Here is a 24,289-nt window from a genome sequence, read left to right as displayed (position 1 = left end):
CTGGGATTACAGGCTTGAGCCACCGCGCCCGGCCAAAAAATTAATTAAACAATTAGTTAATTAGATAAAATGCAGTCAGTTGGGTTGATGATCTCAAGCATAAGGTAGAATAAGCATGAGTAAACCTGGGTGTAGAGGTGTATACAAGGGGAAGTCACAACAGTTAGCTGAGAGAAAAGTCAGAATTAGGTTGCAAATAATCTCTATTTGCATATGCAAGAAGAGTTGTGACATGTAGAATTTGCTTCTGCTAGAAGTTTACCATTGAAAACTGCAGAGACCTACATTTGTGTTTAGTTACTTTCAATAGTAATGTGAAAGTCATAAGCTTGAGGTATATAAAAATCATTTTAGTAGTAAAAACAAAGTCAGGAAAGGAAGGTCCCAGTTTTCTGTTTAGGTTATTAAATTTGTATTTTGTTCCCCAATTTATGATCCCAGAGTCAGTTGGCTGAGACGGAAACATGCCCCATCTCTTGTGAGTCTACTGGTGACATTAATTATGCAGGATGCCATGTCAGAATGTACTTCAAGGTTCTAGTATCTCTAAAAGTGATTGTGAATATCCATACAAGTCTTCCATTTCCTCAGACCCTGATACACACCATGCTTGCTGTGGAGCTGAACAGCTGCCAATGGAAGAACCGGATTGTGGCCTGCCAGGTTTTCTCCCGGATCAGTGGAAACGTCTGCTTGGTAAACCTCTTTCTTTTCCTCCAGGACAGAAAGCCTAAAAGAGGCTGAGCTACAGAGGCCTTCTACTTTTTGCTGCTATGTAGTATCCCATTCTTACCAAACAGATCTCTGTTCCCACATCACTACTTCTTACTTCTAGCCCAGAATTATCTTCAAATGCCAGCATGTCTGTCTAGAAGCCAATGCTTCTCAGTGCAGTGCTGGTCCACAAACTGCTGGTAACTGATCCACAATGAAATAGCACAAAAACTGACAGGAGATTAGAAACGTTTATAGTAGGCTGAGTGTGGTGGCTCACATCTGTAATCCCAGCACTTGGGGAGGCCAAGGCGGGGGGATCACGAGGTCAGGAGCTTGAGACAAGCCTGACCAACATGGTGAAAACTCCATCTCTACTAAAAATACAAAAAGTAGCTGGGTGTGGTGGTGGGCGCCTATAATCCCAGCTACTTGGGAGGCTGAGGCAGGAGAAATGCTTGAACCCAGGAGGCTGAGGTTGCAGTGAGCCAAGATCTCACCACTGCACTCTAGCCTGGGTGACAGAGGGAGACTCCATCTCCAAAAAAAAAAAAAGAAAGAAAGAAAGAAACGTTTACAGTAATTTGATATTGCCTCAATATCAACAGACTTTATCAGTCAATGGCGTATTTTCCTCCCCCCAAAATTGGTTCTTCATCAAAGATCATTCGAGAAGCACTGACTTAAACTACCCAAAAACCCATCTAAATGAGTGTCTGTGGTGGTTCTCTGAGTGTTTGGCACACACATATAAAACACAGTCCCGGCTGGGCGCGGTGGCTCACACCTGTAACCCCAGCACTTTGGGAGGCCAAGGCAGGTGGATCAGAGCTCAGGAGTTTGAGACCAGCCTGGCCAACATGGTGAAACCCCATCTCTACTAAAATACAAAAATTAGCTAGGCGTGGTGGCTGGCACCTGTAATCCTAGCTACTTGGGAGGCTGAGGCACAAGAATTGCTTGAACCTCGAAGGGAGAGGTTGCAGTGAACCGAGATCGTGCCACTGCACTCTAGCCTGGGCGACAGTGCGAGACTCTGTCTCAAAAAACAAACAAACAAAAAACCATCATCCCAGCTTTCACAAAATTAACACTATGGTAGGAATAAGACTCATATATACAGATGATTCAAGAACAAGCAATAAATATAAGGTACTCTTTTAAAACTTTTCAGAGAGAGAGATTAGTTTGGGTTAAATTTATTGCTTAAAGTTCTGTGAAGGGGTCCGGTGCAGTGGTTCATGCCTGTAATCCCAGCACCTTGGGAGGCTGAGGCGGGTAGATCACTTGAGACCAGGAGTTCGAAACCAGCCTGGTCATCATGGCGAAACCCCGTCTCTACTAAAAATACAAAAATTAGCTGGGCATGGTGGCACACGCCTGTAATCCCAGCTACTTGGGGAGGAGAATCGCTTGAACCTAGGAGACGGAGGTTTCAGTGAGCCAAGATCGCGCCACTGCATTCCAGCCTGGGCGACAGAGTAAGACTCCATCTGAAAAAAAAAAAAAAACCAACTGTCAGTGAAGATGGTGGGGCTCAGCTAGAACTGTAGAGGGAATTCCAGGCAACACTTTGTTTTTGCCATTATTTCCCAATCATCTTCAGGTGTCCAAATGGGCGCTTTCCCTTCTTCCTATGTGCTACTTCATCTTTTCCTTATAACTTTGGGTATCTCCAGAATAGCCTAGAACATTGCCATTTCCATGATAAGTGAACACCCTCCACTCTGTAACCCTGACATTTTGATATGGGAAGCACAAAATCTGGCCACTCAATAGAGTAATCACCTGAAAACGTTTTGGACTTGGGTTAGTTCTGTCTCAAGTGCTATAGCACCCTGCTGCTAAAGTCCTGGACCAGCAGCACAGGCATCACCTAGGAGCTTATTAGAAATGCAAAAATCGGCCAGGCACGGTGGCTCACACCTACAATCTCAGCACTTTGGGAGGCTGAGGAGGGCAGATCACCTGAGGTTGAGAGTTTGAGACCAGGCTGACTAACATGGAGAAAATCCGTCTCTACTAAAAAAACAGGCCGGGCGCGGTGGCTCACGCCTGTAATCCCAGCACTTTGGGAGGCCAAGGCGGGCGGATCACAAGGTCAGGAGATCGAGACCATCCTGGCTAACACAGTGAAACCCTGTCTCTACTAAAAATACAAAAAATTAGCTGGGCGTGGTGGCAGGCGCCTGTAGTCCCAGCTACTCGGGAGGCTGAGGCAGGAGAATGGTGTGAACCCAGGAGGCAGAGGTTGCAGTGAGCTGAGATCGCGCCACTGTGCCCTAGCCTGGGCAACAGAGCGAGACTCTATCTCAAAAAAAAAATTAGCCAGGCGTGGTGGCACATGCCCATAATCCCAGCTACTCCGGAGGCTGAAACAGGAGAATCACTTGAACCCTGGAGGTGGAGGTTGCAGTAAGCCAAGATCGTGCCATTGCACTTCAGCCTAAGCAACAAGAGTGAGACTCCATCTCAAAAAAAAAAAAAAAAGAAATGCAAAAATCTCATCTTAGGCCAGCTCAATCCGAAACTGCATCTTAACAATATCACTTTAACAACATCTGATTCATCTGTACCTTCACCTCCTTGGCACTTGGCACTTAGAATTGTCAACTGAAAGTAAAAAGACATGCAGAGCTAGCAGGGGCTGAGGTAAAGATGATGAGGACTTCATGGCAGCCTGCTGGAGCTAAGAAAGGCAGTATGTCTATAAGTCTTTTCACTCATTCAGTAAGCATGCAGTTTCTGACCACGTCTGGTGCGCTAGGCACTATGCTACCACTGGGGTGCAGGGCTAAGTCTTCCCTTAGTAAATGTTGTAAGTAGCTAGAACAGAAGCAGCTATGAGGTGTTGTGGGGATTTCCTGTGCTTACGAGGGGCAAAGAAGACTTCACTAAGGAGATGTTTTTATTTTTTAAAATTTTTAATAAAAGATCAGTGTGATAGGAAGGAGATGCTTTTGAGCTAAATCGTAAAGGAAGAGTACAAAGACATCAAGTACCAGGTAGGAGTAGAGAAGGGAGATACTTCTAGCAGGGAGAACAGCATGGGCACGTTTACGCAATCATCGTGTAGTAATCTTTGCTCATTCCTCTCTGAGAGAAGTGCACTTATAGAGTGACCAACTATTCTGGTTTGTCCAGGCAATGGGACTTTCAGTACCAAAACCAGGAGAGTCCCAGGCAAACTGCAATGAGCTGGTCACCTCATCAAGTATCATTTTCAAATTTTAAGTCTCCCAGGTACAGATTATGTTTGCACTGATACCATATAGTTTAAAGGATGAGCTTGGGAGAGAGAGCTGGGTTTGAGTCCTGGTTCCAGCACTCACCAGGTTAACCTTGGACAAGTTGATCAAAGCCTCCATTCTGTCATCTGTAAATGGTAGCAATATCTGCCCCGCTGGATTCTTTGGGAGAGTAAGGGATGGGAAAAAACACTCACGACAATCCTCATTAGTACAGTGATGGGTAAAAAAAGAAAAAACAGCACAACGCCAAGCACAAAATTAACGTTCAGTAAGTGATAGCTAACGATCATATCTACTTATAGGATATGAAACATAAGTTGATCCAGCTGATGTGGAATGACTGGAATAAGGAAGTGAGGCGAGCAGCTGCGCAGGCGCTGGGGCAAATGAGCCTTGGGAAAGAGGTGCATGACATAATCAGGTAAGACCCAGTCAACATGAGGAGACACTCTTCTAAATTCTTAGAAGTGTTTAGGAAGCAGGCCGGGCATGGTGGCTCCCAACACTTTGGGAAGCTGAGAATGGCAGACCACGAGGTCAGGAGATTGAGACCATCCTGGCTAACACAGTAAAACTCTGTCTTTACTAAAAATACAAAAAAAATTAGCTGGGCATGGTGGCACACACCTGTTGTCACAGCTACTTGGGAGGCTGAGGCAGCAGAATCACTTCAACCCGGGAGGTGGAGGTTGCAGTGAGCAGAGATAGCGCCACTGCACTCCAGCCTGGTGACAGACCAAGACTCCGTCTCAAAAAAAAAAAAAAAAGAAAGAAAGGAAAAAGTGCTTAGGAGGCCTGGGATTCAGCCACCCAGCATTTGTTTAGCTCCTCTGTACAGACCCTGGACCAGGTCCCACTGTAAAAAATTAACAGTCCCTACAAACTAACAACGTGACTAGGGAAAGAATCATTGAGTGCCCAGTAGGCGTGAGGCAATGGTTTGGGTGTTGGAGGGTGTTCGAAAGTATGATGCAATTCTGATGACCACATGCAAAATATACAAACACCTAATTAAAAATACCAAATCATTAAAAACTAGAACAAATGGCGTATACCATAACTGCTGGAGCAGAAAAATGGAATACTTAGCATGGTTAGAGGTGTAAGGCCAAGTTTCACAGAGGGATTGCACAGGAGGGCCAGCCCAGTGGCACACATCTATAATCCCAACACTTTGAGACTCCGAAGCAGGAGGCTCAATTGAGCCCAGGATTTCGAGACCAGCCTGGGCAACATAGCAAGACCTTGTCTCTACTAAAAATAAAAAAAAAAATTGGCCGGGCATGGTGGCTCATGCCTGTAATCCCAGCACTTTGGGAGGCCAAGGCAGGCGGATCACGAGCTCAGGAGATCGAGACCATCCTGGCTAACATGGTGAAACCCCGTCTCTACTAAAAATACAAAATGGCGTGGTGGTGGGCGCCTGTAGTCCCAGCTATTCAGGAGGCTGAGGCAGGAGAATGGCGTGAACCCAGGAGGCGGAGCTTGCAGTGAGCGGAGATCGTGCCACTGCACTCCAGCCTGGGCAACAGAGTGAGACTCCGTCTCAAAAATAATAATAAAAAATAAAAATAAAAATAAATTAGCCAGTGTGGTGGTGTATGCCTGTAGTCCCAGCTACTTGGGAGGCTGAAGCAAGAGGATTGCCGGGGTCCAGGAAGTCCAAGGCTGTCATGAGCCATCATCATGCCACTGCATTCCAGCCTGGGCAACAGAGAAAGACCCTATCTCAAAAAAAAAAAAAAAAGAGAGAAACTGCATAGGAGCCAGGCAGAGTGGGTAAGTGCCTATAATCCCAGCTACTCAGGCTGAGGCAGGAGAATCACTTGAGGTCAGGAGTTCAAGACCAGCCCGGGCAATAGCAAGACTCCATCTCTAAAAATAATTTAAGGCCGGGCACAGTGGCTCACACCTGTAATCCCAGCACTTTGGGAGGCTGAGACGGGAGGATCACAAGGTCAGGAGATTGAGACCACCCTGGCTAACACAGTGAAACCCCGTCTCTACTAAAAATACAAAAAAAATTAGCCGGGTGTGGTTGTGGGCGCCTGTAGTCCCAGTTACTCGGGAGGCTGAGGCAGAAGAATGGCGTGAACCCGGGAGGCGGAGCTTGCAGTGAGCCGAGATGGCACCACTGCACTCCAGCCTGGGCGACAGAGCAAGACTCTGTCTCAAAAAAAAAAAAAAGAAAAAGAAAAAGAAAAAGAAACCCTGTCTCTACTAAAAATACAAGAAAAACGAAATTAGCCAGGCGTGGTGGTGGGTGCCTATAGTCCCAACTACTCAGGAGGCTGAGGCAGGAGAATGGCGTGAACCCAGGAAGTGGAGCTTGCAGTGAGCCAAGATTGCACCACTGCACTCCAGCCTGGGAGACAGAGCAAGACTCCGTCTCCAAATAATAATAATAATAAAATAAATAAAAATAATTTAAACAAACAAAAAGACTACATAGGCATTCTAGGCTGGAAGCCAAATGCAGAAATAATCATGGCACACGTGAGGGCGATGGAGAAGAGAACTTGACTGTGAAAAGAGGTGCAAGTTGACATTTTCCTTTATTCAGTCATTCAATGTAACTGAAAGCCCTGCATTACCTAATTACCAAATAGCTATGAATTAGGGATTCAAGTAAAGAAGACAATCGAGCTCTGTACCCAGTAAAACTTACCTTATGAGCATAAGGCTAACTGGGATTGACAGCCTACAGAACTCGGATTTTATCAGGAGGGCATACATTGGGGTTGGGAGTTAGGTACTGAAAGTTTAAGGAAGCGAAAGAAAAGCAACTTGTGCCTTACAGGGTCAAGCTGGGTCAAGGAAATTCCCAGGAGCGTGTGGAAGCTCTCTCCCTGATAGGTGAGCTCAAGCTTATGACCGCCAAGCTTCTCCCAAGCTTCCTGCACTGCTTCTCTGATGACTTCACAGCAGTTCGGCGGGCAGCCTGTTTGGCAGCTGGTGCCCTGCAAATCCGCGACAAGATGGTGAGTCAGGGAAACATATTCTTATGGTACCTGATTGACCTGAAGAGGGCATTACCTTCCCTGGTTGTGCACAGTATGCTCAACATTCTGCAGGGACACAGAATGAGAGATCGGAACTGGGAAGGGGGTACATAAGCCACTTCAAACAGGACCGTTTCAGGGGCGTCCAATCTTTTGGCTTCCTTGGGCCACACTGGAAGAATTGTCTTGGGCCACACATAAAGTACACTAACAGTAACGATAGTTGATGAGCTTAAAAAAAAAAAGGTCCATGCATAAATCTCATGTTTTAAGAAAGTTTACGAACTTGTGTTGGGTCACATTCAAGGTCGTTCCGGGCCACATATTGGACAAGCTTGGTTTAGCTCCCAGCCAGCCCAGACTTCAGTTCTAGAGCACACCCCTGAATCCTGTTCTCACCTCAGTTAACTAGCTTCTCATTACCTGGGTGCTGATGGGCTTTAGGATCAACTCCCATAAATGGAGTTACAATTCCGTTATTAGGGAAAAATCTATTTGAAGTGTTCAAGAGAAGCCATATGGCCACAGATCTGTAGACTGAGAAAATCAATAGCAGATAATTCAGCTAATCTACTCACTATGCATACAGGTTGGTACTTTAGGCTCCAGCTCATTTGTCACCAGAATTGATAGGTCATTTTTCAATTATAGCTCCTTTTAGAGATAAGTGGTGTCCCTGTTTCTGATTCATTATTTTGCTTTGTTTTGTTTTTTTGCTTTTGTGAGATGGAGTCTCGCTCTGTCACCTAGGCTGGAGTACAGTGGCACGATCTCAGCTTACTACAACCTCCACCTCCCGGGTTCAAGCAATTCTCCTGCCTCAGCCTCCAAGTAGCTGGGATTACAGGCGTGTGACACCATGCCCGGCTAATTTTTGTATTTTTAGTAGAGACAAGGTTTCACCACATTGGCCAGGCTGGTCTCAAACTCCTGACCTCAAGTGATCCGCCCACCTTGGCATCCCAAAATGCTGGGATTACAGGTGTGTGCCACTGCACCCAGTTGCTTCTGGTTCATTCTTGCTCTGGTTCTCCCCACTTAACACTGCCTTTTATCCATCCCAGGTGCTTGAATGCCTCCTGAACCTGATGCAGAGAGATCCTTACTGGAAAATCAAGGCCTTTGCCATTCGAGGTATTATAGAAGTAGTGTCCCAAACTCTTAAACCTTAAATACCTTTCCCTATGCAAGTATAAATGATCCCCAGAAACTCTCTAATAAAGGGGTGAAGTGCAGGAGAGGTAATGATCTTAGCTTTTCAGAAGTTCCTTGTCTGAGAAGAGAAAGATAATTTTCTTCTTCAATTTTTAGTGAAAGATCCTGAGTCTAGGTATATGTCAATCTTAAGTTAAAGACAGGGCTGACAAGACAGTCCCAGCCAACAGAATTAAGGATAAGATCCAAGTATGTATCCACTGCTGGATGCATCTTGCTTTCCTTGGATATCTCAACTATTACGCTCTATAAGTCAGATCAGTTTCAAGACTGCTACAGCCCTAAAACCCTGCCCCTTAATCAGCCTAGTTTCTTTTTAGAATCTTTGGCATTGCTTCTCTTTTTGACGTAGATAAATAATTGTGCCTCCTTTCCCCATCACCCTGCTGGGACTAGGTGGATCTTCCATGTTATCTGTTCCATATTTCATCCCCGAAATAGGCAAATATCCTAATGGGCAAGGATGGGATGGAACATCCCTCTTCTAGAAATTCTTTGGAGGTAATGTCCCACTCTAACCTATCCTTAAAATTATAATGGTGATTACCATCCAAAAGGAAAAGTACTGTTTGCAAAACTCAATTTATTTCTGGATGCTAGAATATAGTAAGCTCAGTCTTCAAGGACATGCTGCCCTCTAATCTCTGCAGCTTTGGGACAGATTGGGCAAGTAAGTCCCAAGCTGACGGATCTTCTGCTCTGGGCTATTCACTATGAAGAGTCACCAGGTGTACGGCTGGAAGCTTGCCGTAGCATCCTAGCCCTGAAACTTCAAGGGGACCGGGTCAGGGACACCTTCCTAGACGTGCTGCTCCTGGAGAACCACGATGCTGTTCTAAAGTAAGCACTAAACCTCTGGCTCCCACCATTACCTTATACGGCCAACTCTCACATCTTTGCTCATTGAATATATTCCTGACTTTCCAGGCTGCCTAATGGCAGTAAAAGCACAGTCTCACCTGCACATTCACCACTCACCCACGTAGGTAACAGAAAAACTGGCCTAAATTAGATTGAAAGTCAAACTTACGTAGTTCATGCATCTTTTCTCCCCACCAGGATGGTTTTAAGTTATTCATACATTCAACTAACATTTATCAAGTGCCTATTGGGACAACAAGTTTTAGAGTGAAAAAGACCAGGGTTTGAATTCCAGCTCTGGCATGCAAGAGCTATGTGAGCCTGTGTAAGGTATTTAAACTCTGTGAGCCCATTTTTTTCAATCTATCAAATGCAGGTGATAGTCCACATTATAGAGTTGTGGTGACAAGTAATGAGATGACATGTTTAGCGCCTGTCATAAAGGTGTTCAGTAAATGCTACCTATTGGCACCTTCAAATATATTGTCTTGGCCAGATGCAGTGGCTCACATCTGTAATCCCAACACTTTGGGAGGCCGAGGCAGATGGATCACCTGAGGTCAGGAGTTTGAGACCAGACTGGCCAACACTGCAAAACCCGTCTCTACTAAAAATACAAAAATTAGACGGGCATGGCGAGGTGCGGTGGCTCACACCTGTAGTCCCAACACTTTGGGAGGCCAAGGTGGGTGGATCACCTGAGGTCAGGAGTTCTAGACCAGCCTGGTCAACATGGTAAAACCCCATCGCTACTAAAAATATAAAAATTAGCTGGGCATGGTGGTGCACACCTATAATCCCAGCTACTCAGGAGGCTGAGGCAGGAGAATCGCTTGAACCTGGGAGGCGGAGGTTGCACTGAGCCGAGATCACGCCATTGCACTCCAGCTCTGGGCAACAGAGCAAGACTCCATCTCGGAAAAAACAAAAAACAAACAAAAAAACCCACAAGTATATTGTCTCAAAAACTGTATAGTATTCCTATAAGCTAAGCATTACACCATTTTTGCATATAAGGCTCAGAAAACTGCACAGTTAGGATTGGAACTTGGGATTCTTAACTGATTCCAAGTCCTATATTTTCTATCCCCATACTTCTTTAAAGGGCAGGGTAGAATAATCTAAGAAGTCCTTCTTATCTTTCAGAGAAGTGTACCAGACAATGAAGATACTCAACTTAGGAAATGAAGGAAACCAAGAAATGCTTCAGGAAATCAAGAACAGGGTAAATAAGTGCAAGCTCTGTTTTCAAGAGAAAATTCAGGGCTCTCAAGAGTTCCTCAGACCCTGTCCTCCTCAAATATGTACATACCCTTTTTCCCACCATAGAAATACTTTCAAAAACCCCAGACACAGATGCCGCATCATTTGAAAATGCAAAGCACCTGTGCACGATTGGGTTATAAGGTCCTACTAGTAAAGACAAAAACAAAACAAAAATCCTATTAGTCCTATCAAGCAGCGCTCAAAAATCAGTTTATTGTTATTGTTTCAGAAATACTATTTCCCTCCCTTCTGTTTTTCTCCCCATCATCCCCAAACCCAAGTTGTTTATTTTTCCTTTTTTGCAAATAAGCATAGAGAAGGAATAAGGGACAGGAGCTGGCCCCCTAGATTTTCTTCTTAATTTTTCTGAATTCCTAATCTGGGTTCTCTCACCAAAGAAAATCTCTAGCTGAAAGGGTTAATATAATTTTTCATTTTTTTTTGGAGGGGGGGACAGTCTCGCTCTGTCGCCCAGGCTGGAGTGCAGTGGTGTGATCTTGGCTCACTGCAACCTCCACCTCCTGGGTTCAAGTGATTCTCGTGGCTCAGTCACCAAAGTAGCTGGGATTATAGGCATGTGCTACCACGCCCAACTAATTTTTTTGTGTTTTTAGTGGAGACAAGGTTTTGCTATGTTGGCCAGGCTGGTCTTGAACTCCTGGCCTCAAGTGATCCACCCTCCAACCGCCTCAGCCTCCCAAAGTGCTGGGATTACAGGCATGAGCCATTACGCCTGGCCTGGATTGTTTTAATTTTTCAAAACTGTTAGATGAGATGAAGGAATAGAGGAGAAAGGACTTTGAAAAGGTAATTCAAGAAACCAACTTCACACCAAGCAAACATTTCTTTCTTTCTTTTTTTTTTTTTTTTGAGACGGAGTCTTGCTCTGTTGCCCAGGCTGGAGTGCAGTGGCCGGATCTCAGCTCACTGCAAGCTCCGCCTCCTGGGTTCAGGCCATTCTCCTGCCTCAGCCTCCCCAGTAGCTGGGACTACAGGCGCCAGCCACCTCGCCTGGCTACTTTTTTTGTATTTTTTAGTAGAGACGGGGTTTCACCGTGTTAGCCAGGATGGTCTTGATCTCCTGACCTCGTGATCCGCCCGTCTCAGCCTCCCAAAGTGCTGGGATTACAGGCTTGAGCCACCACACCCGGCCTCAAGCAAACATTTCTTAGCAGGTTCCTTTCATCATGCCCAAAAAGCTGAAGTAAAAAATTTTTTTTTTTTTGAGACAGAGTCTCGCTCTGTCGCCCAGGCTGGAGTGCAGTGGCCGGATCTCAGCTCACTGCAAGCTCCGCCTCCCAGGTTTACGCCATTCTCCTGCCTCAGCCTCCGGAGTAGCTGGGACTACAGGCGCCCGCCACCTCGCCCGGCTAGTTTTTTGTATTTTTTAGTACAGACGGAGTTTCACTGTGTTAGCCACAATGGTCTCGATCTCCTGACCTCGTGATCCGCCTATCTCGGCCTCCCAAAGTGCTGGGATTACAGGCTTGAGCCACCGCGCCCAGCCCTGAAGTAAAATTTTCATGAACAGGTATAAAAAATCTCCAACCAATATCATAAGAGAACAATGTTCTCAGGCATTTATGTACCACCTACTACTGATAAGCATATGCAATTAGTTACTTCTTTTTTTTCTAGAGACAGGGTCTCACTTTGTTGCCCAGGCTAGAGTGCAGTGGCATGCTCACAGCTCACTGTAGCCTTGAACTGTTGGGCTCAAGTGATCTCCCTCCTCAGCCTCCCACAATTATTTTATTAATTTTTTTTTGTTTTTTGATAATTTGCTGCCTAGTACAGGTGTTTTGTTTTGCATTATTTGTTCGTTTTTTGATAATTTGCTGCCTAGTACAGGTGTTTTGTTTTGCATTATTTGTTCTAATTCAGATTAAAACACTAAGCCAAAAGGACTTGCTGGTACAGAAAATACTCAAGCTGGAGATAGTCATGGGAAAAGTGAGGGAGGAAGCAAAACGTGTTTACTTGAAACCCAAAGGAGAACAAGAACCACTAACACTCCAAACTTTACTCCAAGAAACTTTTCAGGGTAGGTTTCCTAGGGGTGAGTTCTATGCCTTGATTCCTTTAATAAGCCTCTTCCAGGATCTGGATGTTTTGGGACTTAGTAGCAAGGCTTGGAGGAAGAAAGAGTCAGGAAAGGGTCCTTCCCTCTTGGCTACCATCCACTCAGTCTTTGTTATTTTTTTTTTGTTCCCCAGGTTTTTTTTTTTTTTTTGAGACGGAGTCTCGCTCTGCCGCCCAGGCTGGAGTGCAGTGGCCGGATCTCAGCTCACTGCAAGCTCCGCCTCCCGGGTTCGCACCATTCTCCTGCCTCAGCCTCCCGAGTAGCTGGGACTACAGGCGCCCGCCACTGCGCCCAGCTAGTTTTTTGTATTTTTTAGTAGAGACGGGGTTTCACCGTGTTAGCCAGGATGGTCTCGATCTCCTGACCTCGTGATCCGCCCGTCTCGGCCTCCCAAAGTGCTGGGATTACAGGCTTGAGCCACCGTGCCCGGCCCCCAGGTTTTTATTCATATATTTTCTCCCTTAAAAAAAAAAGTTATCTCTACTTGAACTGATTTAAAGAAGGACATATCAGAAAAACACAAGTCTTTATAAAACACTACCACCATGTATGTTTGATTAAGCACCCAAAAAAGCTTTATGAGCTTAACCTTAATAGTGGTAGTGGGCCGGGCGCGGTGGCTCAAGCCTGTAATCCCAGCACTTTGGGAGGCCGAGACGGGTGGATCACGAGGTCAGAAGATCGAGACCATCCTGGCGAACACGGTGAAACCCCGTCTCTACTAAAAAATACAAAAAAACTAGCCGGGCGAGATGGCGGGCGCCTGTAGTCCCAGTTACTTGGGAGGCTGAGGCAGGAGAATGGCGTAAACCCGGGAGGCGGAGCTTGCAGTGAGCTGAGATCCGGCCACTGCACTCCAGCCCGGGCGACAGAGCGAGACTCCGTCTCAAAAAAAAAAAAAAAAAAAAATAGTGGTAGTGGCTGGTGGTCGGGCATGGTGGTGCACACCTGAAATCCCAGTGCTTTGGGAGGCCACGATGGGAGGATCACCCCAGGCCAGGAGTTCAAAACCAGTCTGGGCAACATAGCAAGACCCCTCCATCTCTACAAAAATAAATAAATAAATAAATAAAACTTATCTGGGTGTGGTGGCACACACCGGAAGTCCTATCTACTAAGGAGGCTGAGGTGGGAGGATTGCTTGAGCCCAGGAGGTTGAGGCTGCAGTAACCCAAGATCTCACCACTGCACCCCAGCCTGGGCAACAGAGTGGGACCCTGTCTCAAACAAACAAAAAATAGTGCTTATCTCTGGAAAGTGGGGTTGGAGGGAGAACTATCATTTTTACTTAATGTATGTCTATGCTTTTGTAACTTTTAAAAAAAGACCTTATAAAGTTCTCAACCTTAAACAACAGAAAACTATCCATTATGGTGATAGACTCTTAAGAGTCCCAGACACAACCTAAATGATGAAGGTGCAGAAATCAAGCTGTACCAAAATATACTTACAAAATCTGTGTGTCCAAGCATAGCAGCAACCTCAGGTCACTCAGCCAGCTGCCTACCAGCTACCACCCCAAACCCAGGTCTTCTGGTTCCAAGTCCAGTGCTCTTTCTGGTACATCAGGCACTTTTCCACCAACCATGAGAATATTCACTTGTCAGATTTGGGGAAGTTTCTTCCAACTGCCAGAATAAAAATGAGAGTGGAAAGTAACTTGAACACCAGCCTTCCTTCATGGCCAGCTTGCTAAAAGTTGGTTGCCAAAGGTCCATGAAGGCACAACTAGGTGACATGCTGCCCTTATGACAGCAGTGCCAGCCATGGATGCAAGCAGTGAGCAAAAACATACCATGCTCTTAAAACTGAACTAGCTAGTATGAAATAATTTTTCTATTAGAATTGGGTTGCATAATTAAATAGCATAAATTATCCCCAAAGTTAGTGAATTGGTCCCAATCAGATGAGATTTTTGAGATCGAGTCTCGCTCTGCTGCCCAGGCTGGAGTGCAGTGGCACGATCTCAGCTCACTGCAACTTCCGCCTCCCAGGTTCAAGTGATCCTCCTGCCTCAGCCCCCTAGTAGCTGGGATTACAGGTACGTGCCACCATGCCTGGCTAATTTTTGTATTTTTACTAGAGATGGGGTTTTGCCATGTTGGCCAGGCTGGTCTCAAACTGCTGACCTCAGGTGATCCACCTGCCTTGGCCTCCCAAAGTGCTGGGATTACAGGCATGAGCACCGCACCTAGCCTGAGATTCTCTTCCTTAAGAGATTAACATGCTCCTTTTACATTCTACAACCACCCCAAGTTGCTTTTCACTTCAGCCATTATAGATTTTCCCTATCTTCCTCCTGCTCCTGCATTTCTTCAAACCATCCCACATAATAATCTAGCATTAGAAAAGGGAAACATTCTTTGGCACTTTAATAACTTTTCTAAGGTTCATACAAATTTAACAATAACAGGATACTGACCCCAACCCTCCCTCCAAACAATGAAAAAGAACTCAGATGAAAGATCCAAATTCCAAAAAAAATCTAATGTCGGTCTCAAGCAGAATGACATGATCAGTGCCACCCAGTACACTGAAGCCTGAGGGTGATGAAGTTGGTGCTCTGAAATGATCACGGATCAAGGGTTTTTTTCCACCTCCAACTTCTCCTTTTCCTTTTGTACCTAGATGAGATGGTTCTTCCTAGAAGACCTTCTGAGGTTTGTGACATTGAAGCAGTCATAAAGGTAAATGTGAGCACACTGATGGTTATCAAGGTAAGAACATGAGTTTCAAAAAAAGAAAAAAAAAAAAGTAGCAGTGGCAGGGGAGAATCACTACTGCCTTGTTTCCAGCAATCAGCAAGAAACTAATTTAGGGCTAGAGGCATCTTGGTGAGCAGCAGCCCCTTATCATACAACATGGTTGCCAAGGAAAGCTGGTCCTCCACACTGTCACAGGGCAGGTCCCCCACTCTCACAAACTCTGGGTAAGAACGAAGCAACAGTTCCATGGCATCAGCTTGCTGGGGGTATATTTCCAAGCATTTGGGTTCTTCCAGATGATACACACGGGAGTTTTCCACTGTGTAATAGAGAAACAAATGGCCCCCCTCACCCACCAGCCGAGCTATCCCATCCTGAAGCATGTGGACTTCTGTTTCTGTTGTCAACTGGGCCCCCACGTTTACAGGTTCTCCAGCCTCCCAGCGAATTGGAAGCCCGTAAACACTTAGTGCCCTCTCCCTATCAGTCAAAACAGGGGGCAGAGAATCGTGGATGAAGTCTTTGGCTCTCTGGTCGGCCACAGCATCGACAGGAGCAAAGTGTCCCAGGCGGGCAACCAAGACCCGCACCTTCTCCATGAAAGCGGTTCTTCGCGGATCCTTAGAATCTGAATGCTGGGCCCCCATGTAATCCATGAAGTCTCGGGGCAGACCCCTCCGAAACTCCACATTTTCTTCCATTGCAGCCTGCACGGCCAGAGGCAGTATGGCCTCTAAGAAGTCACCCCAGGTATTGCGCTGGTACGTGGACAAGGTGAGGTGCAGAGAGTGGACTCCATCCTGGCATTCAGCTTGGTGAATGAAGCCCCGAGGAAAATACAGCAAATCTCCAGGTTCCAGCACGGTCTGCAGCACCGGCTCACCGAGGTCATCCTGACTGAAGTTGGGGCTGGATGTCAGAGCCAGTTCCTCGGTTGGGACTCGGGGTCGGTATACACGCCAGAGTTTCCTACCTTCCAGCTGCAGCACGAAGGCCTCGATGTCGTCGTAGTGGGGGGCAAAGCCCTGCGAGTTAGGTGGCGTGAGGTAAACGTTGGAGCCTGCCATGCTTCCAAACTGCTCTTGAAGCACAGCCAAAAACTGCCACACAGTGGTAGAGAAAGCCTGCGGACAGAGGAGGCGCAGGGAGCAGCCGGCCTGGTACAGGGACCACGCGGCGGCGGGCAGCGCGCGGCCGGGTGGGTTCAGGGTCTCGCGTCGCCCGTTGATGTAACGAGCGGCGTCCAAGTGCTGGCCGAATTGCACCTCCTCGTTGCGCAGCATCAAGTCCAGGTCGGCAGTAGAGAAAAGTCCCTGGTAGTAGGTGTGGTCCTGCCGCCGCACCAGCACTGCCTCCCGCTCCCATAGGCGCCGGTAGAAGTGATCTGGCGGCATGGGCGCGATGAGCCACTCAAAGAGGCGCGCCGCTCGCCGCCGGCTGCTGGGGATGCGGTTCAGCTCGGCCAAGATGCGCCGCAGCGGGGAGTCCCAAGCCGGCTCCCCACCCGTGTTATCCACCTGCGGCCCTGACGCCGTCGCAGAGGCCCCGGACGACTGGGCGGCCGCCAAGTGCTGCGCGGTGCACAGCAGGGCCGAAGTCTCCATCACCCGGGCCGGCGCGGCGGGCACCTCCACCAGGCCTGCGGGCGGCGCGGAAGCCGGCACCAGGCGCGCCGGCGGGGTCTGCAGGGAGCGCGCGGCGGGCGAGGCCTCCAGCAGCTCTGCGGGCCCCAGGTGGCCGTATGGCTCTCGCCGGGCTGCGTCCGGGACGGCCGCCACCGCCGCCCCACCGGGTAGCGTGTCCCCCAGGTCGTCGGCCGTCGACTCCACCCTCGAGTCCTCCGAGTCCTTGCTAGGCAGCGTCTGCGCCCTCAGCACCTGCGCCATGGTGGGTACAGTACTTCTCACTTGCCTTCGTATCTTCCTGGGCCTCAAGGGCAGGGCCAGGACCGACCCGCTGTGTGGCTGAGACTTGCGCCGGCGCCTCGGCCGCCCGCGCCTCAACGGCCCTGCACTGGCCTGGAGCCCATCCATGGCGATACCAGACTAGATCGTCTTCCCCCACCGGCCGGGGCCGAGGCTATAGAGGTTCCTGAATGCAGCGGCTGCGGTGCACTCTGGGAAGGGGGCGCGGCCTCCAGCCACCTTGGGGTTGGCCACGCCCACCATTCTTCTATTCGGTCCCTCCCGCTCTCTTTCTTTAAATGTTTGGCTTCAAACTAAAGCGGCAAGAACCCTTGCCAAACAAACAAGGAATCTACACTCAGAGAGCAATTTAAAAATCAAGTTGCGGCCAAGCGCGGTGGTTCACGCCTGTAATCTTAGCACTTTCAGAGACCGAGGTGTGTGGATCACCTGAGGACAGGAGTTCGAGACCAACCTGACCAATATGGTGGAACCCCGTCTCTACTAAAATTACAAGAATTGCTCAGGCGCGGTGGCTCACGCCTGTAATCCCAGCACTTTGGGAGGCCAAGGCGGGCGGATCACGAGCTCAGGAGATCGAGACCATCCTGGCTAACAAGGTGAAACTCCGTCTCTACTAAAAAAGAAAAATACAAAAAATTAGCCGGGCGTGGTGGCGGGCGCCTGTAGTCCCACCTACTCGGGAGGCTGAGGCAGGAGAATGGCGTGAACCCAGGAGGCAGAGCTTGCAGTGAGCCAAGATGGCACCACTGCACTCCAGCCTGGGCAACAGAGCGAGACTCCACCTCAAAAAAATTAAAAAAAAAAAAAATAATAATAATTACAAAAATTAGCCAGGTGTATTGGCTTGCACCTGTAGTCCCAGCTACTTGGGAGGCTGATACAGGAGAATTGCTTGAACCCGGGAGGTGGAGGTTGTAGTGAGCCGAGGTCGCGCCACCGCACTCCGTCTCAAAAAACAACACGAAGCACAAAATCAAGTTACTAGAGACTCCCCAGGAGAAATGGCTACTTGACTGTTCTTTCCTTCTAGTCTTTGCATATTGCAGGGTTCCTTAGATGTCCTCATTTCTGAACAGGATGTTCCACCGGCAACTTCTCACCAAAAAGTGCAGAATTCTTGTTTTCAAGGAATGCCCCCAGGCAGTTTGAGTTCCGCATAAACTTCTGCTCTGCAGATGAATTCGCTGACTGAAACCCTATCTAGGAGTTCCTCCACCTAACTTCTCTCCCTCCTTTCTCCAATACAAATTCTCAAATTCATTGTCCTCTCTCCGAAAAAGAAGTTATGTTTTCCTCTACTTGCATTCTTGATATCTGCCCTTCCTGCCCCTCTAGGATTTTGTTTCTTTAGCTGCAACTTCTCTGGCTCTTAAATTCGAGTTCTTAAATCTGGGCCTCTAATTTAACAGGCAATGTGGTGGCATGAGGGTGTAATTTTTGAGAACATGGTCACTGTCTGTCATGCAACTAATTGCTTTGTACATAAAGATTCCTTGTCTTAGCCGGGCGCGGTGGCTCAAGCCTGTAATCCCAGCACTTTGGGAGGCCGAGACGGGCGGATCACGAGGTCAGGAAATCGAGACCATTCTGGCCGACACGGTGAAACCCCGTCTCTACTAAAAAATACAGAAAACTAGCCGGGCGAGGTGGCGGGCGCCTGTAGTTCCAGCTACTCGGGAGGCTGAGGCAGGAGAATGGCGTGAACCCGGGAGGCGGAGCTTGCAGTGAGCTGAGATCCGGCCACTGCACTCCAGCCTGGGCGGCAGAGCGAGACTCCGTCTCAAAAAAAAAAAAAAAAAGGTTCCTTGTCTTCATTTGAATCATTTAAGAAATAAAAGTGCTGGGTCAAAAAGTAAGATACTTTCTGTGATTATTAATAGATTTTACCAAACTGCCTTCCAAGAGGGTTTACAATGTTTCAAGCAATGATAAGCATAGTAGACTACAGTACATGGCCTCTAGGACCTTTCTCTGTTTGAGCTTTCAACACTCCCTCTTTCTGAGTTGCATGCCTATCCAAACACTTGCCAAGGCTTTTAGATTTTGCCCTTACCCATGTCTAACATCCACCCTTTTTTATTTCTCACATGGTCTGTTACACACACAGTTCTCAACTGAGGGTGATATTGCCTCCATAGAGACATTTGGCAAAGTCATATGGGAGCGAGGGGTTGTCTAACATCTAGTAAGTAGACACTAGAGACACTGCTAAACATTCTACAATACTAAGGACGACCCTCCCACAACAAATAATTATCCGATGCAAAATGTCAGTAGTGTAGTGTTGAGACAGAGAAATCCTGGTTTATTACAAATAGCCTCCCAACTAGTCTCTTTACCTTTATTTTTTTTTTATTTTATTTTTTTTGAGACAGGATCTTGCTGTGTTGCCCCAGCCCCTGTGTTGCAATGACCCAATCTTGGCTCAGTGCAACCTCCGCCTCCCAAGTTCAAGTGATTCTCCTGCCTCAGCCTCCCAGGTAGCTGGGATTGTAAGCACCTGCTACCACCGAAGCTAATTTTTGTATTTTTAGTAGAGATGGGGTTTCACCATGTTGGTCAGGTTGGTCTCAAACTCCCGACCTCAGGTGATCCACCCATCTCGGCCTCCCAAAGTGCTGGGATTACAGGCATGAGCTACGGCGCCCAGCCATCTCTTTACCGTTAATTGCGCCTATATTAGCCGTTCTCACATTGCTATAAAGAACTACCTGAAGGCCGGGCGCGGTGGCTCAAGCCTGTAATCCCAGCACTTTGGGAGGCCGAGATGGGCGGATCACGAGGTCAGGAGATCGAGACCATCCTGGCGAACACAGTGAAACCCCGTCTCTACTAAGAAATACAAAAAATAGCCGGGCGAGATGGCGGGCGCCTGTAGTCCCAGCTACTCGGGAGGCTGAGGCCGGAGAATGGCATGAACCCGGGAGGCGGAGCTTGCAGTGAGCTGAGATCCGGCCACTGTACTCCAGCCTGGGCTACAGAGCGAGACTCCGTCTCAAAAAAAAAAAAAAAAAAAAGAACTACCTGAGACTGAGTAATTTATAAAGAAAAGAGGTTTAATTGGCTCACAGTTCCTCAGGCTGTACAGGAAGCATGGTTGGGGAGGCCTAAAGAAACTTAAAATCATGGTGGAAGGTGAAGGGGAAGCAAGCTCACGCCTGAAATCCCAGCATTTCAGGAGGCCGAGGTGGGTGGATCACGAGGTCAGGAGATCAAGACCATCCTGGCTAACACGGTGAAACCCCATCTCTACTAAAAATACAAAAAATTAGCCGGGCATGATGGCACGCGCCTGTAGTCCCAGCTATTCTGGAGGCTGAGGCAGGAGAATTGCATGAACCCAGGAGGTGGAGGTCGCAGTGAGTCCAGATCGCGTCACTACACTCCAGCCTGGGTGACAGAGCGAGACTCCATCTCAAACAAAAACAAAAACAACCAGATCTTGTGAGAACTCAACCACCATCATTGAAAGCAGCAAGGGAGAAATCTGCCTCCATGATCCAATCACCTCCCACCGGGTCCCTCCCCCAACATTGGGGATTACAAATCCCCACATGAGATTTGGGTGGGGACCCGGAGCCAAACCATATCATCTCCCATGCCAATTTATACCACAGATAGCTGCAAGATTAATTTTCTCAAGTTGAGGCCCCAAGCTTGTCGTCACCCTACTCAAAATCTACCCATGTGCCCCATTGACTAATCCAAGTTCCTCAGCTAGGTACTGAAGTCACATAACGTTACAGCCTATCATCCCCAACCCCTATAAACTCTACTTCTACAAGATAGACTGTTTGCTGTTGCTTACTTATATCGTCCTTCATATGTTTTCTCAGGCTGTTTCCTCTGCATGCTGTCCTCCAGTTATCTTTTGTCAAAACCCTAACTAAAGCCCATTTCACATTCCATCTCCTCTCCAAAGGCCCTACCATCGCCTTCATCTCAAGAGAATTTTGACTCTTTCACATGAATTTAACACATTGTGCTGATAATTCGTGCTCTTGTCATATTCCTTCCCAAATTCAAGGAAAATACTTCCTTATGCCTTTTTCTATCCTGTCTTGCATTTAGCACACTGCCCTGGGATTACAAGCATGAGCCACCATGCCCTGCTAAAAATATAGGCTTTGTTTGTTTGTTTTGAGATGGAGTCTTGCTCTGTCACCCAGACTGGAGTGCAGTGGTGCTATCTTGGCCCACTGCAACCTCTGCCTCCCAGATTCAAGCAATTTTCCTGCCTCAGCCTCCCGAGTAGCTGGGATTATAGGCACCCCCTACCACACCCGACTAATTTTTATATTTTTAGTAGAGACGGGGTTTCCCATGTTGGCCAGGCTGGTCTCAAACTCCTGACCCAGGTGATCTGCCCGCCTCAGCCTCCCAAAAAGATGGGATTACAGGCGTGAGCCACTGCGCCCAGCCAAAATACAGTATTTTTTAAACAATAAACTTTACTTTCTCTAATTCATCTCATTTTTCTTGTGCTTGCCTTACTCTTCTGTTTTTTGTTTTGAATCAACAGAATTCCCTTTAAAAAAATCAAAGGAACTTGGCATTCTGAATATAGATGTTAATCATTGTTATTCAGAGAAACTGCTACAGAAAAGAAGAGCCAACAGTATGTTTAAGTATACATAGTATGGGGGCCAGGCGCGGTGGCTCACGCCTGTAATCCCAGCACTTTGGGAGGCCGAGGCAGGTGGATCATGAGGTCGGGAGATTGAGACCATCCTGGCTAACACGGTGAAACCCCGTCTCTACTAAAAATACAAAAAATTAGCTGGGCGTGGTGTTGCGCGTCTGTAGTCCCAGCTACTTGGAGGCTGAGGCAGGAGAATGGCGTGAACCCAGGAGGCGCAGCTTGCAGTGAGCCGAGATGGTGCCACTGCACTCCAGCCTGGGCGACAAAGTGAGACTCCGTCTCAAAAAAAATAAATAAATAAATAAAATAAAGTATACATAGTATGATTTAAAGCCTATCAGGAAAGTACCCCAAATTATCTCTGCCATCAAAATTCATCCCATCATTAGATAGTTATTCTTGAATTAGTCATTGTCACTTTCACTTCATCTATATCTAAAATGTAAATATACTGGGAAGGGTGATATATACTAAATTATAAGTTCCTTTTTTTTTTTTTTTTCAAGACAGAGTCTCACTCTGTCACCCAGGCTGGAGTGCAATGGCACGATCTCGGCTCACTGCAATCTCCGCCTCCTGGGTTCAAGCGATTCTCCCGTCTCCTGTCTCCACCTCCCAAGTAGCTGGGATTACAGGTGCATGCCACCACACCTGGTTAATTTTTGTATTTTCACTAGATGGGGTTTCGCCATGTTGGTCAAGCTGGTCTTGAACTCCTGAGCTCAGGCAAGCCACCCGCCTCAGTCTCCCAAAGTACTGGGATTACAGGTGTGAGCCACCGCACCTGGCCTCATAAATTCCTTTAAGTGTCTTTTCTTAAAGAAGGAAGGATAGCATGAGTTGTTGAAAGGGAGACGGTGAGAAAGAAATAAAAGGAAAGTAAAAGAAAGCAAATGTCTGAGGCAGTGGTTCTGAACCTGGGGCTATTTTGCACTCCCAGGGATCATTTAGCAATATCTAGAGATATTTTTGGTTGTCCAACAGTGGGGATGCTACTAGCATCTAGGGATGCTGTAAAACATTCTACAATGTACAATGAAGCCCCATAACAAAGGACTATCTGGCCCCAAATGTCATAACAAAGGACTATCTGGCCCCAAATGTCAATAAAAACTTTCAGATGGCAATTCATCAATACAAAATTTTGATATCCTTGACCCAGTAGTAATTCTACATCTAGAAATCTATCCTTAAAAAATATTCACTGGCCAGATGCAGTGGCTAGCACCTATAATCCCAATGCTTTGGGAGGCTGAGGTGGGTGGATTGCTTGAGCTCAGGAGTTCCAGACCAGCCTGAACAACACGGCGAGATGCCGTCACTGTGAAAAATCAGCACTTTTTTCTTTCTATCTTTCTTTTTTTGTTGTTTGTGAGACAGAGTCTTGCTTTGTCACCTAGCCTGGAATGCAGTGGCATGATCTTGGCTCACTGCAGCCTCTGCCTGCCCAGGTTCAAGTGATTCTTGTACCTCACCTGAGTAGCTTGGATTACAGTCATGTGCCACGATGCCCAACTAATTTTTGTATGTTTAGTTGAGATAGGGTTTTGCCATGTTGGCCAGGCTGGTCTCGAACTCTTGGCCCTAAGTGATCCAACTGCCTTGGCCTCCCAAAGTGCTGGGATTACACGAATGAGCCACCATGCCAAGTCAAAACATTTTAAATACAAAAATTAGCCAGGCATGGTGATGTACACCTGTGGTCCTAGCTACTAGGGAGGCTAAGGTGGGAGGAAGACTTGAGCCTGGGATGCAGAGGTTGCAGTGAGCTGAGATGCTGCCACTGCACTCCAGCCTGGGCAATAGAGCCAAACCTTGTCTCAAAAAAACAAACAAAAAAAGTCACCCATGTGTACAAAGATATTTATACATAGATGCTTGTTGCTTATAATTTCAAAACTGGAAATTACTCAAATATGTACCAATTGGCAGTTATTTAAAAGAATGACAAGGAAATGTCTATAATGTGTTAAAAAATCAAATTATAGAACAATATGTTGTCCCATTTTTTGCTAAAAAATGCAGCCCATATACATTATATATCATTTCTTTTACTTTTTTTCCTTTTCCTTCTCCTCCCCCCTCCCCTTCCCTTCCCTCCCCTCCCCTCCCCCCTCCCCTCCCCTTCCCTCCCCTCCCCTTTCCTCCCCTCCCCTTTCCTTCATTTTCTTCTCTTTTCCTTTTTGAGACAGTTTCCCTCTCTCACCCAGGTGGGAGTGTAGTGGTGCAATCTTGGTTCACTGCACCCTCCACCTCCCAGGTTCAAGTGATTCTCCTGCTTCAGCCTCCCTAGCAGTTGGGATTACAGGCGCCTGCCACCATGCCCAGCCAATTTTTCTATTTTTAGCAAAGACAGGGTTTCACCATATTGGCTAAGCTGGTCTCAAACTGCTGACCTCAGGTGATCCACCTGCCTCACCCTTCCAAAGTGCTGGGATTACAGGCATGAGCCTACATTATATATAATTTCTTTAAAACCATGTATGTTTTTTGTGTGTGTTATATCTGGAAAGATATAAACCAAACTGAAGACAGAATTTCCCTCTGGGTAATGGAATTATTTGTTATAGAAGAACTTTTTTTTTTTTTTTTTTTTTTTTTTTTTTTTTTTTTTTTTTTGTG

The 24,289-nt window shown here is 47.0% G+C and overlaps 2 protein-coding genes across 2 annotated transcripts in view; one reads left to right on the top strand and one right to left on the bottom strand.

Moving 5' to 3' along the window:
- The window catches only part of HEATR4 (HEAT repeat containing 4), a 50,695-nt gene that overhangs the window by 21,905 nt on the left and 4,501 nt on the right, over positions 1-24,289 (top strand). The window contains exons 10-17 of the mRNA XM_025392967.1: positions 592-696; positions 4,268-4,386; positions 6,766-6,946; positions 8,032-8,101; positions 8,833-9,022; positions 10,190-10,268; positions 12,194-12,353; positions 15,021-15,079. Coding sequence (XP_025248752.1) covers positions 592-696; positions 4,268-4,386; positions 6,766-6,946; positions 8,032-8,101; positions 8,833-9,022; positions 10,190-10,268; positions 12,194-12,353; positions 15,021-15,079 — 963 coding nt within the window. The remainder of the gene's footprint in view (positions 1-591; positions 697-4,267; positions 4,387-6,765; positions 6,947-8,031; positions 8,102-8,832; positions 9,023-10,189; positions 10,269-12,193; positions 12,354-15,020; positions 15,080-24,289) is intronic.
- RIOX1 (ribosomal oxygenase 1) lies at positions 14,741-17,316 on the bottom strand. Its single transcript, XM_025392968.1, has one exon. The coding sequence runs from the start codon at positions 17,128-17,130 to the stop codon at positions 15,202-15,204; it is 1,929 nt and encodes a 642-aa protein (XP_025248753.1). The 5' UTR covers positions 17,131-17,316; the 3' UTR covers positions 14,741-15,201.

Source organism: Theropithecus gelada, chromosome 7b (genome assembly GCF_003255815.1).
Source record: "Theropithecus gelada isolate Dixy chromosome 7b, Tgel_1.0, whole genome shotgun sequence".
Lineage (NCBI taxonomy): Eukaryota > Metazoa > Chordata > Mammalia > Primates > Cercopithecidae > Theropithecus > Theropithecus gelada.
This window is presented reverse-complemented; position numbering and strand designations above follow the sequence as displayed.

Coding starts and splice junctions, on each gene's coding strand:
- RIOX1 (XM_025392968.1), bottom strand. CDS start 17,130: ATGGATGGGCTCCAGGCCAGTGCAGGGCCGTTGAGGCGCGGGCGGCCG.